The sequence below is a fragment of the Aedes aegypti genome, chromosome 2 (genome assembly GCF_002204515.2).
Source record: "Aedes aegypti strain LVP_AGWG chromosome 2, AaegL5.0 Primary Assembly, whole genome shotgun sequence".
In the NCBI taxonomy this organism is placed as follows: domain Eukaryota; kingdom Metazoa; phylum Arthropoda; class Insecta; order Diptera; family Culicidae; genus Aedes; species Aedes aegypti.
This window is the reverse complement of record NC_035108.1, coordinates 461,625,062-461,644,093: the sequence shown is the minus strand read 5'-3', so window position 1 is coordinate 461,644,093 and position 19,032 is coordinate 461,625,062. Positions and strand designations below refer to the sequence as shown.

At 37.0% G+C, this 19,032-nt stretch overlaps 1 protein-coding gene across 1 annotated transcript; it reads right to left on the bottom strand.

Moving 5' to 3' along the window:
* Positions 1-1,106: 1,106 nt before the first annotated feature.
* On the bottom strand, positions 1,107-14,241 carry LOC5577906 (probable RNA polymerase II nuclear localization protein SLC7A6OS). The gene is made up of 3 exons (XM_001656636.2): positions 13,759-14,241; positions 13,283-13,692; positions 1,107-1,748 (listed from the first exon to the last, which is right to left on the bottom strand). Exons 1-3 carry the CDS (start codon positions 13,927-13,929, stop codon positions 1,181-1,183), a joined length of 1,149 nt encoding a protein of 382 aa, XP_001656686.2. The 5' UTR covers positions 13,930-14,241; the 3' UTR covers positions 1,107-1,180.
* Between the last annotated feature and the right edge of the window lie 4,791 nt (positions 14,242-19,032).

Below are 19,032 nucleotides of genomic sequence, written 5' to 3'. Positions count from 1 at the left end.
CTGCACAACAGTCTATGTGTTCTACCCCGTGATCCCCAAAACTTCTTGTAAAGTGTTCAGTAAAGACTTGGAAATTTGAAAACTAAACTCAACAACATCTAAACCTTACAAATCATGACTAGTTCAGTATGCCCCCATAGATTGATCAGTTTGCCCGCCTGCAATCTTTTTAAAGATAAGACATGTTTCACAAATGTGAGATCTCACAATGTTAATTAGTTCGATAGTATGCAATAATTGAATGTTTTTCAAGAAGTTTACGATGCGTACCAAGTACATTAATATTGCTTACTTGGCTGGTATTCAAAACTAAATGCTTGATGTGCTCACTGTACCCCGCCTACCCTCACCTAGATGAACAGCTCCTGCCCTTCAAGGTAAAACATATTTTGCAATGACAACCCCTACCTAGCAAAAGGGCCGCGAAAAGCCACTAGTGCGACTATAAGGTGGCTGACTTCTATATTAATGGAACACCCACCCTATTCTAATGTTCATGATTGTTGATACTTGTTGGGCAAAAATGTCGTCGAGTGATTTGTCTTTTGTTAGTACGGAGCTGAATTCAGAAGTAACATCAGTCCGTGTGGAATTTGACTTTTCTATACCTTGCCTTTGACCAACTAGAATCATTTGATAGATTAAAATTGAACACTTAATAGCAAGGGTATATACATTTTTTTAACAATGCGGGAATTGAACCCACAACGCGCAGATCCCGCGGCGAGCAATTGCTTCCCACGGCTATCGACGCAAACCCATCCTAGTGCGATCATAAAGTCGATCGAATTTGTTCGCCCGCATGGCTTTGAACGAGAAAAATGGGAAGCAACAAAAAAAACTGTTATCCACTGTCGGAATCGTAATTGATATGCCCGAAAGGCATCTGTTACGAATGGAATGTGGTGCTTTCAATCTACCTTGAAGCTTCTAAAGTTCCGATGCCATGTGATGAGCGTCCGAACAGGAAACCAGTCAAGGCTAAATATCTTTTTCTAAAGGGGGATCTCATTGAGAATCGAACCAGCGTCCTCCTACTTATCAAATATGAAGGAACACGATGGTCTAGAAAGGAATGTCATCATTAGACAGATTATTACTTTATGTTAAAGTTAAATAAAGGAATTGAGTGTGTAATTATGCAAAAACTTTCAGATAGGTACAACTGTTACATTCTAATCTAATCATATAAATCAAAGTCTTCTTCACTGTCGCTCTCATTGGCCGACGAAGAGGAGGACCTATAATCGTCACTGCCCCCAATCTCCGAATCGTACTCCTCCGAATCCGACCCGCGGCGCTTCTTTTCAAATTGCTTCATGATCCGCGCCTTGTATCGCGCATAGGCCGTACCGAACCGATTCACGTCGTTGGCATTCACCCCATCGTCATCGGCATCGCGATACTCGCCGTCATCATCATCGTCGTCAACATCAGCATACACGTCATCATTGACCGGATAAGCGAACCCACTGTTGCCATCTTCCCGTGCACCGTAATCATCCTCTTCGTCATCGGACGGCGATAGATCTCGATCCCCTTCCAAATCAATCTCTTCCACGGCCCGCCGCATGTCGTCCTCGTCCACACTTTGGCAATCGCCAAACACGTCCTCGTCCTCGTCCGGGTAATCGTTGCGCCAATTGTTCTCGTCATTGGAATCTTCTGATTCTTCACCCATCGAATCATCCGAACGGTCGCCCAAACCGCGATGACTCGAATAGAGGGGATCATCATAAATGGCAACACTGCGAACGAAACAACGAACAAGAGGGATGGAAATTATTTTTAGATTGTGCTTGCTGCTTTATCGCTCGTGGTGGACAGTGCTGCAATATGACGGTTGTGATTGGACAAAATTTTCAATACCTGTCGAGAAAATCGAAAAATGTCAAATTTTCAAATGGTGTGAAATAATCCATTTTGATGATTGATTTTTTGATTAATAGCTGTTTATGAAACACAGCTGACTAGATTTAATCCATAAGATAATTTTTTGTAAGGTTTTGTTAAATATAGAGCATTTCTAGCTAGCGGTATATATGAGCTTTTATATGAGCCCAACGCTTTTTAATGTCCAATGATAATTCCCTCATACTCGGTAAGTAGGCCTTGACCAGGTGAAACGGTTTTTTTCTCTGCTTGTCATTTTTTTTTCACATTTCAGATTCAAATTACTTCCGAGCTTTGGTTTTCGATTCCGTGGATTTGATTGGAGTATTTCACCGAGTGTTTGTTTCAAGTGTTGCTGTTCTTTCATCCATTCAAGAGTTTTATCTGTTTTTCAAGTTCGCCGTAGAAGTTTGGTTGTTCAAGTTCTTTCTGAAGCTTCGTTTGTTGGGACATCAATAAGTATACGTTTTATATTCCATTCCTTTATTTTACTTTATACAGTCGACTCTCCATAACTCGATATTCTATAACTCGATATACTCTATAACTCGATGGTTTTTGCGGTCCTTTCATTTTCTCATACATCGTGCTCTCCATAAGTCGATATTTCTATAACTCGATGCCTCCTTTGGTCGATGTCGTTCGCGGTGTTATTTTGTTTCCATGACTCGATGTGCGTATCTTGTTGATGGGATGGATTTTTTCAGCGCCATGAAACAAGTCATTTCTTGTCCTGAAGTTGTTCGAAGCAGATCGGAAGCGATGGAAGTTTTTGAGAAAAGGAAGTTGAACACGTTGACTCTAGCCCAGAGAGTTGAAATAATCAATAGATTCGAGCTGGGAATGAAGGTCACTGAAATCAGCAAGACTTACAAAATTCCACAAAGCACTGTTTCGACCATCATCCGCAAGAAGGACAAATGGCTGAAGCAGCATGAATCCCGAGGAACTCCTCAAGCAAAACGTGACAAGCCACTGTTGGATGACAAACTTGAACAATCACTGGTAATCTTTGTCCGTCAAGCTAGGGAGAGCCGCATTCCATTATCTGGCGCAATCATTTGTGAAAAAGCGCGCCAGTTCGCAACGCAGCTAGGAGTTCAAAATTTCAAGGGCAGTAACGGTTGGCTGGTAAAGTTTTTGAAGCGGCAAAAAATTTCTTTCAAAAAATTGTGCGGAGAAAGCGCTAGCGTTGATACCGTTATGACAGATGGCTGGAAGGAACATACATTACCGAAGATCATAGAAGAATACGAAGCGCAGAACATTTTCAATGCCGATGAAACTGGCCTGTTTTTCAAGTGTCTTCCGGACAAAACTTTCGCTCTACAGACCGAATCGTGCCATGGAGGAAAGTACTCGAAGCAACGATTAACGGTCATGTGCGCTACGAATATGGATGGCAGCGAAAAATTACCCCTGTTCGTAATAGGAAAAAGCCAGAAACCACGCTGCTTTAAAAACGTGCGATCACTGCCGGTGATATACAGAGGTAACAAAAAAGCCTGGATGACATCTTTGTTATTTGAGGAATGGATTATGGATCTCGATAGAAAATTTCTGGCTGAAAATAGAAAAATTCTTCTGTTGGTGGATAACTGTCCGGCTCACCCGAAATCCGTTCAAGAGAAATTGAAAGCAATCGAGCTGTGTTTCTTCCCTCCAAATGCAACATCCATAGTGCAGCCGTTGGACCTCGGAATCATTAGGACGTTGAAGCATTATTACAGACACGCGCTTGTCAAACAACGGATTGAAAGAATGGATAAAGGAGAGGTAGGTACTTTTAATTTTATTCCACGCTTAATTAAACAAAAAAAAAAAATTATGTATTATTTCAATAGATAATGGAAGAAATAACTGTTCTGGATGCCATAAATCTTTTATCTAAAGTGTGGTCCATTAACGTTTCCGTAAAGACAATTAAAAATTGTTTTCGAAAAGCGGGATTTATACTAGAAGGAGATGACGACATTCCTCTGGCAGAACTTTTGCGTCAAGAAAAGATTCGACAGCAACAAGAAGTACTTCAAGCGGAAGATGAAGTTTTCCCGGTAGACCCTGAAGTCTCATTCCTCGAATATTGCAATGTAGACACGAATGTGATTTGCTGTGAAACTTTATCAGATTCTGACATTATTGAGTATGTGAACTGTATGCATACCAAACAAGATGAGGATGTTGGAATGAACGATGTTGTTGAAGAAGGATGTGAATCTGAAGAAATTACACCCGAAGCTGTTGCTGCAAACCTAAAAATACTAAAACATGTTCTTGATGCGACAGAAGGCGTTAATCCAGAGCATTTTGATTGTTTCTTCAAAATTGAGAAACTTCTGGGAGACAAATATCCCGCAGCGTCCACTTTTTGATTTTAAAACTACAACATTTACTATAAACATGTTTTTCTATAGAAATAAGTCCTTATAAACATAAATAAATGAACTGAAATTATACATTTGTTTTTACGAGTTCAAAATGGATAATATTGATTATTTCTATTTTCATACATTTTTCAGAATTTTTCCATACAAATTTTGACCTAATTCAAAAATATATGTTTTCGCTTATTTATTTCGAGATGCAAGTATAAATAAATGTAAAACGTTTTAAGTAAAGAATTTTACCCATTTCACTCTAATATTCTATAACTCGATAATTCTATAAGTCGATGGTCCCTTGGATATCGAGTTATGGAGAGTCGACTGTATATTCCATTTTCGAACAAATATTTTTTTTCCCTCGTTGAGTTTCTGTTATGGAAACTGATGAGGGTGAGGGGGGGTCAAAAGATGGGGATCAATCAAATGAAACCACTTCATTGAATAAACCTTTTAGAGTAAAGGTTTATCCTTCCACTTTTCCTGGACCATTCGTGGTTTATTTTCGTAAAAGAGAAAAACCGATCAACGTTTTATTGATTTCATCCGAAATTTATAAAAAATACAAATCGGTTAAAGAAATTAAAAAAAATTCTCTCGACAAGTTGAGAGTAATTTTTGGATCGAGAGACGATGCCAACTCTCTTTTGGAATCCAAATTATTTTGTAATTCCTATCGTGTGTATGCGCCTTGCGATGCATGCGAAATTAATGGAATAATTTATGATGAATTTTTGGATTGTGAAGATGTAAGGAACCATGGTTCAGGAATTTTCAGGAACAAATCCCTTTCTCCTGTCGGAGTTTTGGATTGTGTTCGTTTATCGAAACAGTTTTTTAATGGAAATGACTCCAAGTATATCCATTCAAATTGTATCAAAATTACGTTTTCTGGTTCAGTCCTTCCAGACTTCGTAATGATTGATAATGTAAAATTTCGCGTGAGACTTTACTATCCAAAGCTCATGCATTGCGACAATTGTCTTTTATTTGGGCACACTTCAAGTTTTTGCTCCAATAAGCAAAAATGTTCGAAATGTGGAGAGCAACATTCTTCGTCTGAGTGTAATAAACACTCGGACCTTTGTATTTATTGTAAACAAAAACACAATTCTTTGAAAGATTGCGTTGTTTATATTGATCAACAAACTAGATTTAATCAAAAGTTAAAAAATAAAAATCTTTAGTCGTATGCTGAAGTAATGAAATCCTCAGATAACATTTCTTCACCTAATGCTTTTGATGTTCTACCGGATGATGATGGAGTTGAATCATTTGAACATTTTAATAATTTTGTTTACAAACCTCCTAATAAGAGGAGAAAAACGTCCAATAAAGCTCCTAACAAGCAAAATAATATTTTTGGTGAACCTCAGCCATCAACTTCTTTTGACACGAATTTTCCTCCTATTAAGGCAACTGTTTCTCACAAAAATATTCCTGGTTTTCAAAGAATTGATTCTGATCCCTTATCCAGGACTAATGATCATAAATCAAACAATATTTCAAATGAACAAAACAACGAAAATTCAAATAATTCAATTTTGAAAATTTTGGAGGAACTTGTTAATTTTTTGGAATTGAGCGACTTTTGGAAAAAAATTATCAAAATGATTTTACCATTTCTGGCCTCTATTTTGGATAAGTTGAATTCATTTGTTCCCCTCATTGCCTCATTATTCTCATCCTAATGGCTTCAAAGGTTTCCAACAGTTTGAATATTTTACAATGGAATTGCCGTAGTGTTATTCCCAAAATTGATAGATTAAAAGCATTAATATCAAATTTCAATGTAGATATTTTTTGTTTAAATGAAACATGGCTAGGCACATCAAAATTTTTCCGCGTTCCAAATTTTAACATAATAAGAAAAGATAGGGATTCATCATTTGGAGGAGTTTTAATTGGAATTCGTGAGAATCTTGAATTTAAATATTTAGATTTATCTCTTCAATCGCAAGTAGAATATCTTGCTGTTTCTATAAGAAAAGATAATTATGAGTTTTCAATTATTTGTTTTTATATTCCTCCAAATGTTAGTTTTTCTCTTCCTCAAATTAAATGTATTATAAACGAAATTCCTTCCCCATTTTATATTTTAGGTGATTTCAATGCACATCATTTTGCCTGGGGTAGTGAGAAAACTGATGGTAGAGGTTCTTTAATTATGGACTTAATCGATGATTTTAATTTGAATATTTTGAATGATGGATCAATTACTAGGATTGCTGTTCCTCCTAATAATCATTCATGTGTTGATTTATCCCTGTGTTCAAACAATTTATCAATGCAATCTACATGGAAAATTATAAATGATCCTAATGGTAGTGATCATTTACCTATTATAATTGGAATACAAATTGCTGAACTCAATAATGTATTTCATGAACCATGTGTTCCTGATCTTTGTAAAAATGTAAATTGGTCGAAATTTTCTGATCTTATATATAGTTCATTAATAAACATTGTACATTCTGATTCTTCTATCGAAAATTATAATATTTTCACAAAATTATTGATTGATTGTTTACGGATTTCTCAGAAGAGAAAATTTGTTTCTGCCACTACTAAAATAAAACGTCCTTCGTTTTGGTGGGATGATGAGTGTTCCATTTCTTTAAGAATAAAATCAGATGCATTCAAATTGTTTCGCAGATCTGGCTCCAGAAATCATTATTTATTATACTGTAAAGCTGAAGCACAGTTCACAAGAGTTATAAAATTCAAAAAGAGAAATTATTGGAAAAATTTTGTTGAAAATCTTGATAAAGAAACTTCATTATCCAAATTATGGTCTGTAGCTCGAAATTTAAGAAATTATAAATCTCCTTTTTCTACGGTTTTGGAATATTCGGAAAAACGGATTGACGACTTTTCTTCAAAAATATGTCCAGATTTTGTTCCTCGTTCTGTTAATTTCAAAACAAATTCTTTTATTTACTTTCCGGAACTTTGTAATCCTTTTTCGTTGGCTGAATTTAATATGGCTTTATCAATTACCAAAAATACTTCTCCTGGTATTGATAACATTAAATTTATTGTGTTGAAAAATTTGCCTGATGAAGGAAAACTTCATTTGCTTTCAATTTATAATTCTTTCTTATGTCAAAACATCATTCCTCTTGAATGGCGATACATTAAAGTTATAAGTATTGTGAAGCCTGATAGAGATCCTTCTTTTGCAGATAGTAGAAGACCAATCAGTTTGTTATCATGTTTTCGTAAACTATTTGAACGAATGATTTTAAATCGGCTTGAATTATGGGCTGAAAATAACAACATTTTTCCATCTTCTCAATTTGGTTTTAGAAGAGGTCGTGGTACTCGTGACTGTGTTTCACTTTTGGCTTCACAAATTCAGCTTTCCTTCAATAAAAAGCAGGATGTTGTTTCAACTTTCCTAGATGTTTCTGGAGCATATGATTCTGTTTTGATTGATTTGTTGTTCAATAAAATGAATAATTTAAAAATTCCAAATTTGATTTCAAATTTTTTATACAATTTATTTTCTTTCAAAATTATGATTTTTTTCCATAATGGATGTTCCAAAAGTATTCGTTATAGTTATTTTGGTCTTCCACAAGGATCTTGCCTAAGTCCTTTTTTGTACAATTTATTCACAAGTGATATTGCTTCCATTATACCTAATGGCTGTTATTTGCTTCAGTTTGCTGATGATAATATGATTTCTATTAGCGGCAAAAACAGAGAGATTATTAGACATTTCATGCAATGTGCTTTAGACAATATTGATATGTGGGCATATGAAAACGGTTTTTCTTTTTCTGTTCAAAAAACAAAATATATTGTTTTTACAAGAAAACATTCTTCCACAAGAATAAATTTATATCTCAACGGTCTTGAAATTGAAGAAGTTGATGTATATAAATATCTTGGCATATGGTTTGATTCGAAGTTGAATTGGAACACTCACATTATACACATTCAAAAAGTTTGTGCAAAATGAATAAATTTTCTTCGAACAATCACAGGTACTTGGTGGGGAGCAGATCCTTCTGATTTAATAACACTTTACAAAACTACTATTCGTTCAGTAATGGAATATGGTTGTTTTACATTTGGTAGTGCTGTACAAACATATTTTGTCAAACTTGAAAAAATACAATTTCGTTGCTTGAGAATTTGTTTAAAACTTATGAATTCAACTCATACTCAATAAATTGAAGTTTTGGCAGGTGTTATTCCACTTAAAATTTCAAGAATTGAACTGTAAATTTATGATGAATTGTTTTTCTAACAATCATCCGATTATTAATATTTTAAGGTCTTTATTTGAAATTAATCCCACGAGCAAAATATTAGACTCCTTTAATCATTGTTCAGTTGAAAACATTGTTTCAATTCCTTGGAATGCATTTTATAATTCTAATATCAACATTCATACTTATCAACCATTAATCGACTTGTCTCTATTTTACGAATTGAAACAAGTTCCAAAAATTCATCATTCTAATATTTCAAAATTTTTATTTGAGCGGAAATTTACTGGAATCACTCCTGCACAATTTTATTATACAGATGGTTCTTTGATTCATGATGATGCTGGCTTCGGTGTGTACAATTTATTTTCAGCTCACTTTTTTAAATTACAATCTCCCTGTTCTATTTTCATAGCAGAGCTGATTGCCTTATATTTTACGTGCATCTTGATCAAAGATTGTACTCCAAATATATATATTGTTTGTTCTTATAGTTTGAGCTGTCTTCATGCATTGAATACAATCAATTTTAATTTTAAAACTCATCATGTAATTTTTATGATAAAAAAAATACTATTTGATCTCAACTCTCAAGGATTCGTCATAAAATTCGTATGGGTCCCGGCTCATTGTAATATTTATGGAAAAGAACAGGCTGATTCTTTAGCTAAATTAGGTGTGAATCGTGGCGTAATTTTCAATCGTAATATTTCCCCTTCTGAATATTATTCAAAATTTGAAAAAAAAACTCTTTCCAATTGGCAAAATTATTGGAACTCTAGTGATAAAGGACGTTGGTGCCATTCGATTTGTCCTAAAGCAAGTCACATTCCATGGTTTAAAAATATGTCAGTTAGTAGAAATTTTATTTGTTCATTTTCGAGGTTAATGTCAAATCATTATACTTGCAACAGCCATTTGTATCGTATCAACATCACAGATTCCAATTTGTGCGACTGTGGGAAATCCTATGAAGACATTCCCAGGTAACAATTTGAAGCTGCTCAAACGCTTTTATAGCTAATTCAATTCAGCCTTTGTTTGAACAAAAGCTGTTCATAGCCTGCATTCACTGTTGTTCAGCTGTTAAACATCTAATTCTGGCGATTTTATTCAGCCTTAAGCTTAATTGAAGCTATATAGAAGGCTGAATAAAGGTCTAGCATGCGCTTATTCAGGACTCTTTCAATAACCATTATACTATTTTTAGAACAGATGGCAACCTTCGAAAGCTCGCTTATTCATCCATTGTTCAACAATTAACCAAAAAAAAAAATAAAAAGTATTTACAGGTTTATAGTTTTGGGTTTTATCAACGCAACTAACAATTTCAAACACATAGTGTAGAAAAGCGCTGGAATTTAAAGATGAAGATTAGTAAATATGTGCCATTGAGATTTGAACTGAGATTCGCTGATTTATAACCACTTACCTTGACATCTGCTCCACATGAGACTGTGTGAACATCATCAACAGCAAGGGACTAACATATTGTTTTGTCTGGATAAGGGCTATTTTAAAGGCTGCATTGAGGCTGAAGAAGTGATAATAGCGCTATGCAAAAACACTTGAGCTGTCAAAGTGTGTTGTGATTTTTGTTTCAAAATAGAATCCTTGGTAATTTTTAATTTCTGCTATTCAATTGTTGTCAACGCAAGTTTGTAATGATTTAGATTTGGTACAGGTAATTAAAAATGTAACGAAGAAATCTGCGTCATCGAGTGTAGTGTTCTATCTTGTTGTTGCACAAGGTCATCGATGCCGGATTCAGGATTATTTTCGACAAATGATAGGCCCGTGTGCGTTTACAGCATGTCTGCTTCGGGATGTGAAAAAAATGTTGTTCGATGAAACAGTTTTATAATAATTAATTTAGTGTTCGACCCAATGTAGGTATATATTTCGGTAGGTATATTTTTATCAACATACAGGTGAACAATCTTTCGACAATGGTTGTTGATTTGATTAAAGCTTTAAATATCCTTTAATCAATATCATTCAAGTTGGCTGAACAAAAGTTAAAACTGTAGATGAAAAATAGTTTGTTCAACTCAATATTCAGCTTTGAGTATACTGCTGAACAAGAGTGTTTAATAAGCTTTTCTTCAAATTATTGTTTAGCTGTCACGGTGTTCAGCCTTGTACACCATTGATCAGTCAATATTCAGCAAATACTCTTGCTGTTCAGCTTTCATTGTTACTTGGGTTGATCATATAGTATTTCATTGCGACAAATATATTTCTCCAAGAAACAAATTAATGGACAGCATAACTAATTTTGGTCTCTCAGTTCCTGTGTCTGTGCGTGACATACTAGGTGCAAAATGTTATCCAATTTTAAAATTATTGTTCAATTTCTTGAATGAAATCTCATATTTTGTTTGATACTTCGTTGTTTCTTTTTTCTTTTCAATTTATTTTCAGATATCAATAAGGTTGTGCTTCGTTCCCTGACTGATTTTTATTCGACTGAATTGACTGAATTGATGCCCTAATTCCATAAGGTACCGCGGGGCAAGTGGGTAAATGGGGTAAGTGAAAACAATCGATATATTTTACTGAATATGTGAATTAACGTTTTAAACTCATGCGTAAACCTTTGAGGCCATTGAGAACATTACGATAGGTAAGAGATTTCTGAGATTTTTCAGCCATTATTGCATAATAGAGCGAAAAATTGTTAACCTGTCAACTGTTACTCCGTAACAAGTTGGCGGCGTACAATCTTATTTTAATATTTTCAGTGGAAAAAAGTTGCGGAAAATAATTTCCTGTACCACTTTTTAGTCCTCTGTGACAGTTTCAAACTGCAATAAAAAAAGTTTTAGAATTAATTCGATGTAGACCTAAAAATAACTAAATAGAAACACCGTCAATTTTCTTATTAGGTGGGGCAAGTGAAAAGTTTATCATTAGAGGTTTTCTCTTCAAGTAACCATAACTAAACATGGTTCGCAATTATCATAGAAAAACATAACGTGCTGATAATTCAAGAAACACATGTCTATGTAAAGCTAGTTCAAAACATAAAAATGGGGTATAGGTCTATCCACATAAAAAATATTCTAAATACGTTATTGAAGAATTCCGTTTGATTTCTCCCGAAGAGTTACCGACGACATATCCGACTTTCTCGAAAACAAATAATGAGCGGTGGAAATTCTACAGAGCAGAAATGCAATTGCTGTCCTATAATGTAAGAACTAACATTGGAAATGTTGCAGTTATAATGTTGTCGAATCATTTCAACTAACATAGCTGAACAGAAAAAAATTCAAGTGAAAAGAATAACATTTTCTTTGTTTACATGTTACTTATGTTATTGTTCATTGGGAAGCCTTAACAAATGTTAAAGCTAATAGAAATCGTGAATATAACTGTTTGTTTTTGAATTTATTGTTCAAAACGGTAAACTTTTCACTTGCCCCACTTTTGGGGCAAGTGAAAAGTAAAAAGACATTTTTCAAAAACTTTTTTTGTATTTTTTTTTTCAATTTTTCATAAAAATCAATTTCACCATGCTGCTTATATTTGGTGGGAGTCAAGCTAAAAAATATATACGACCTCATTTGTTTCAAATTAAAGTCTCTAGAATTTGAAGAATCTCAACTATGCGAATTTCATTACCCACTTGCCCCACGGTACCTTACCTAATTGATGTCCCTTTCAAGACAATGGCTCTGTTATGGTTCGTTACCGTGTGAGCCTTTAGTTTTAAGTGTGTTTTATAACGTTTTGTGAAAAGATAAAGAGGTTTTGTGCCTCTTTGAGAAAGATTTCCTAAAAGAAATCACTCAAAGGGGTTTTTCCCTCTTTCAAAATTTTTGTTTAAAATAAATAATAATAATAATAATAATGATAATTCCCAAACACCTGAACCTCCTTGATACCATACCTAGTAAAACTAGTAAAACCGAACCTTTCTGTGCGCAGTTGGGTAATTTATGCGCAATAAATCGACCTGTGATAATCGTTGAGTCTAATTGGAGGGAAATGTCGCCCCAAAATTATGCTTGGAGGGATGTCAAAATGATCACAGACATCTAAATACTTGTGAAAGACCCAATACATGCGCAAAGTTTCATTTGGATTAACTCAAGAGCGTTAGCGCATTCAACCATTATTGCCGGCACCACTTCGCTCGAACTGTGTATGAAAATCGATCTTTTTTTAAAGTGCGTGTACTCAGGTCACGCATGCGACCGATCTTGGGGTAAAATCCATGAAAATTACATATTTTTTGCGTTTTTAACTCAATTTGCTCTACAATTATGAGAAACATTAGCAACTTCCGGAAATTTAGTGTGCAAGCAAAATTGTCTGATACATATTCTGCAATTTGCTGTCCTCTTTGATCCTAAAAAGAGAATAAATAATTCAATACTGGCCTCCAGTGACCGTTATGCAAGATTTTCTCAATTTCTCTATGCTTTAGGGAAATAAAATACACATTTTTCTCAATTTTATCGGCAAATACTTTTCAACACCGAAGAAAAGTATTGAATTATTTGTTCTCTATATTTATATCATAAATGCACGGTGTCCATGTCAAACGGACACTAATTCCGATACAAACTACGAACTTTTTTGGACTAACAACTAGTGTATGAAAGTAGTATACGCTAATGTACAACTAGGAGTGCGATAAATCAAAAATATCGAAAATGATAGATGAAACTAAATCCTAAATTCACGGCTGTTTAAATTTGATCGTCACATGTCGCCCACTGAGCGCGACTTCAAATGTAGGAGAAAAATGTGTAGTACAAGTCTTCAACCAGCACCAACCTGATGTCGTCCAGATTGTCCGGTATGTACGGGATGTGCAGCTGCTGCTGAGCTTCGTCCGCAACGTACAGATCATACACGTAGTCCTGTTCCGCCGCAGGTCGTTTTTCCTCCGGAACGATCCTCATCGAACTGCTGCTCTCCACGGTGGAATCCGGAGAAGCCTCGACCTCGGCCACTGCTCCCGCCACGATATCCCTCTCCACGTCCACAATAGTCGCCCCTTCCACTCCGTCCACTTGGCTGAGCGACCGGGTGCAGTTTACAATCCGGAAGCGACTGTTTTGTGCGTTCTGGCGGGAGGCTTCACGATTTCGAACGGCGATCTTCGGCCGATGGACCCTTGAAATCGCTTCTTTAGCTTCATCCTTGGACAACCGTTGTTGGAGGTGCGAAGAAATGTTATCAGACTAAAAACAAAAAATAAAACGATAACAATGAATTTTCGAAGACCGATTTCAATGTCGATTTCATACCTTCGTAAAAGTTCCGGCAAACTTCAGAACCGTCGACGTTTCGGCACTCGATTCTTCTGTCGTGTTCTGTTGGCTCCCATCCAACTCCGTCCTCTGGCGTTTGCAATTCAGCACGAAAGCATCCAATGGGTCTTCATCCACCCGCCTCTTCAGTCGGATTACGGCCGCCATTCTTCCCCGGTTTTCTGTTCCTCCCAAGAATCTTCTTCGAACCCTTGTTGTTTATATCGACGAATGAGGTTAGATCACACTTCAAAAAACCATGGGGTGCGAGAAAATTCGCTTGCGGCACTTTACACAAGCTCTTCCATACAAGAACCTTACGCGCACTAATAGGTCATATCACGGGACACTAATTTTAGTTACAATTTCAAAGTGAAACTTAAATTCACAAAGCAAAGCTGATGAAAATCCCTTTGCTGCTACTTTCGATACCAACAATCTCCTGCTTCGCTGCTTGATTTTTGCTTTATTTTTATTCGCACCAGTTTGACATTGACATTTTGAAACTGGTATAATTATTACACGCATCTTCCACTGATAAAAATCCACATGCTCGATCTGTGTGTTTAAAATTATGGATCGATTCATGAACGTCCATATCGATTTGCTATGATTTTCTTGCAAACTTCGTGTGTGTTACACATTAAATTCCTGTGTTTTGCTTCATGGATTGATTCATCAACCGACAACAGGGATTCCATATTTTTTCCACATAAGTTCCCGAAGCTTTCTCTTCAGATTCGTATGTGTCACCCTATGGACGCATAGATCATCACTCCAACACGGATTCAGTGTGTTTTGCTTATGGTTATCTTGTGTCATAATCATCATGTTCAAGTTGGTCAATTCATTGATTTGCGCAATGAGATTGTTATGATGAAATCCATGAGCTATGCTATCGATTTCCATGTTCAAAGCTTCTAAATTGTTTGTGATCAACCCATGGGATGCATAGTGAACTGAATTGCGGTTGGACCTCGTGTCGAACGACAGTCATCATCATGTTTCCAAAGAGAAGAAGCAAATTTTGAAGCTAAAAGTGTTAGATGAAAATTTGTGAATTCGATTTTTCCTTTATTAGTGAAGTTGACCGATATACGAGCACAGACAAACAGACGTAACACATAGAACAAATCTCGATCAAAATCATAGTCACGAGGACATGTGCGCCCAATGCTAAAATTATTGTATTTGGCCAACGGGCCAACAGATGGCGGTAGTGTGTAAACGTCAAACGCGAACAATAATGATGCGAGCGCTGCGGGTGGCGGATTGGCCATCTACCATATTTTTGAATCGAGCGTTAAAAAGGTGGTCGATGGACAATGATGAGAGTGTGACGTCTGTTTGTCTGTGATACGAGAATTCTACCTTTCTATAAGAAAACATTGATTATAATGTATAGTTTAGTAGAAAAATCGGATTCCACTAACAGATTTTCCTGACTTTCAGTTTCGAAAAAAATGGAATATGCTTATCCCTGGCTTCCCAAATCATGGATTTGCGGCGCCCCGCTTGTTGCTGGCTCACGGGTTTGAAAAAAAAATCAAGAGAGCTTGCGACAAGCAGAGGAGCCTCGGATCCATATTTTGGGGAGCAAAAGTTTTTCTACCAAATTTCTTCTTTCAGTCCCATGACATTTATGTTCTATCACACATGACTATCTAAAGCTACTACATTTCGAATTCAATAAGCAAATCAGTTGGTTTTCATGATTTAATATTTGGAAATTCATGTTTGTTTCACATGACAACCTAATGTTGATACACATGTTATTATACCGTGAAATCAATGATGAAATCCATATGGCTACCACACTCAAATCATGTGGTTTTCCTCATTGCGCAAATCTATAAGTAAAACACACGATCTTGACGTGTAGATTTTTCTCAGTGTATATCAAACACTTAAGTTTAGGCCAGAAACACATGTTTACTCAATTTTTAAATGCTTTCGTTGATTTACGGCCAAAAAACATTTTTTTTCTGATTGTTGATAACTTGGGTAGAAACAGCGAATCTGTGCTCAATATAAAAGGATCATTGAAATAACCAAAACGGCCGCTATGGAAAGCATAGAAAGCACCACTGTAGCCTTGTGCGTTTGACAGAACAGCAATGCTGTCACAATGTCAAATCCCATATACAGTGGCGCCTTTGTTTTGATGCGGTGAGCACTGACAAAAACTACCTTCAATGATCCATTCACAACACTACACAACGGGGACAATGTTTGTGCCACAGGTAAGTATAACTGCTTATATTTTCACATTCTTTTCAGGCACGTAAGGACACATTACAACGCCGGTAAGTCTAATAACTTTTATTCTTCCACTTTTACTACTAATTCACTAGTTGTTTAATTTCTAAATTATCACTACGTTATATTCAAATGATAGCAATCCACCTTCAGTGGGTGATAAGGGGACACGGGAGACCGTGTTATTTTCCCTATCTTTCGTCTCATTCTAACAATAATCATCAAAACTTTGTGGAAGCAAATCTCGAGTTTTAGTGAACCGATGAAGCTGAAAATTTATCGGGTTGTGCACTACATATATAGAATCATAATGATACATTTTCGCATCGATATATGGAGTGGTTTTTGGGATTTGCTTCCTGAAATGGATAGGATGATTATGATGACGTCCCGTGCGGCCATAAATTGGTCGTTTGTTGTTCTTCTGCTTCGTTGATGACGGTGATGATTAGTGATCCTTTATAAGAGAGATATGCGGAAGCTGACATTTCTGTCAAAGCGTGAGCCAATCGAGCAGCGAGAGCTGTCAAAGCGTGAGCCAAACGAACATGCGTTATGTTTGTTTTGAACTTTTCTTGAGGAGTAATGTAATCCACTTGAAATAATTTTGGTGAAAGTTGTTTTGCCTAGAGCAAAAAATCTGAAATATTTACTTCTTTTGAATGTTTTTCAATGCGATACTTAGTTGGTGATTTTTTCTGCTGTTTGTTAATTGGAAATGTAGCTCAAAGATCTATAACGAAACAAAATACACTTTTTAGCAATGAGAAAGTCATGTCCGTGTTACAATATTATTCTCGACGCCGAGCAAACTCAGCACTGCTGGTCTGTTGCCAAATCATTCCATTTTACTTCCGCTAATCTCTCATATAAAGGATCGCTAGTGATGATGGTCGCCGATGCCGTAGAGTAAGAGAGGGAGAACCGATGACCGCCTTTTATAGGCCACGGTTTCTCCATCTTGATGAAGTTGCCGGAAGAGCGGAACCACAGTAAACTCTGCAGTACCCTTTAATGTGGAAAAAATACCTGTTAACACTACCGCTTGGTACCACCCTAGTGGACGAACCCAACAGATCGACAAGTACTGCTGTCTGACGTACAAATGTCATGGATACTTTGGCGAACGCTGTCACTGTCAGCGTAGTTTAGCGAAGATTATAAATGCGGAAAAAAGAAGAATTACGTTTCGTTAGACAAAATCACATTTGAGTCAATCCAAGTTGAATTCGTTCATCCTAATTATATTTCGGTTAAATTGTTGAATTTGATTAATATTGTGTAGCACACGTGAGTAAACGTATTCTGAACATTAAATGCGAGGGTTACAGTGCTAGAAAATTATTCTTATAATTACAGGCCGGAATACATTAAGAATTCGTATGAAATTGTTCACCCGAATTGAAGTAATTGAAAACCATTTATGTAAGACACCATGTAATTAAAACTTGAAATTATTCTAATAAAACATATTTGCAGTTTTGAGCTGTACGACAAACTCGTCTGCTGCAAAAGGATTTCTAAATTTCGGTGTGAACAATTCTCAAAAATAAATGCGATGGCATCATCTAAGGAAAAGGAACATAACCCCGAAAGCACCGGGTATGATTGCGCGCTTTGCGAAAGACCGAATCATGCGGATAGCAATATGGTCAGCTGTGAGAAGTGTCAGAGTTGGTTCCACTTTATGTGCGCGGATGTGACTGCTGGCATTGAAAACCTCCCGTGGACGTGCAAGGAGTGTTTAAACACAGGTACTGCGGACAAATCTCAACACCGTGAAGCCACAGTCGTCGATGTCTCAGACGCGTCCGGCAAGGAGCCGGCCGATTCCCTTGATCCGAGGGTCGATAAAAGATCGACAATCAACGAGCAAGATCAGGATTCAGACCAGGAAGAAGCCGAAATGCAGCACCAAATAGAGCTGCGTCAAATGAGAGCCAAGTTCGAGCGCCAGCTCCAGAGGGAGAAAGAGAAGATGGTTCTAAAAATTCGCCTAGAGAGGGAAATGCTTCAAAGGAAGAAAGAGGCGGAAGCAGAATTTCACAAGATGCGTAACGAGATGTACAAGGAGTTCGAGGGTGTGATGGACCCATTCGTCCAGGAAGAGGGCGCTGTAGGAGGTACCTATGTGTCGAATCACGTACAGTTGGAAACGGATTTAGAAAAGGCGTGGAAGGAGAAGTTCAAATTTCCGGAACAGCAGGGCAAATCGGCCGATGATATCCGTGGAACTTTTCCGAAATCTTCTACACCCAAAAACGCTCCACTGCAACGGGATACTATCATCAACCGCCAATCAGCAATCGAAAATGTTCTGGAGGAATCGACACCGCTCAAGAATCCGCAAGTACCAACCGTTAAGATAGACAAGCCTGTCTTATCGCATCCACCGCATCCAGAATTGTCTGCAAATATTCCTCGAAACTCGGCCATATATCAGGCACCCATCTCAACGGCGAATATTGAGGTGCCCGCGACGTTCAACCCATGTGCGAATCAACAGGGGATTCCAAATCAGCATCAAGGAGAACCTGAACTGACCAAAGCTCAGATAGCGGCAAGAAAAGGTCCGTTTGCAAAGCTACCAGTTTTCACCGGTCGGCCAGAAGAGTGGCCGCTCTTCATAAGCAGCTTTAATAATGGCAATGCTGCATGCAACTGGACCGATCTTGAAAATCTCGGTAGACTACAAGAGAGTATCCGAGGGCCAGCTCTGGAAGCCGTAAGGAGCAGACTACTGTTGCCAGAATCGGTCCCACGAGTCATTGATACGCTTCGGCTTCTCTATGGCCGCCCGGAGCAACTGCTCCATTCACTTATGCTGAAAGCAAGGAAAGCGGATCCACCTCGGATCGATCGTTTGGGTACATTCATCCACTATGGCATGGTCGTTCAGCAATTGTGCGACCACCTAGTAGCATCGGGACTAATAGATCATCTTGTCAACCCCATGCTCATCACGGAACTGGTGGAAAAGCTACCGCCCAGTACGAAGATGGAGTGGGTTAG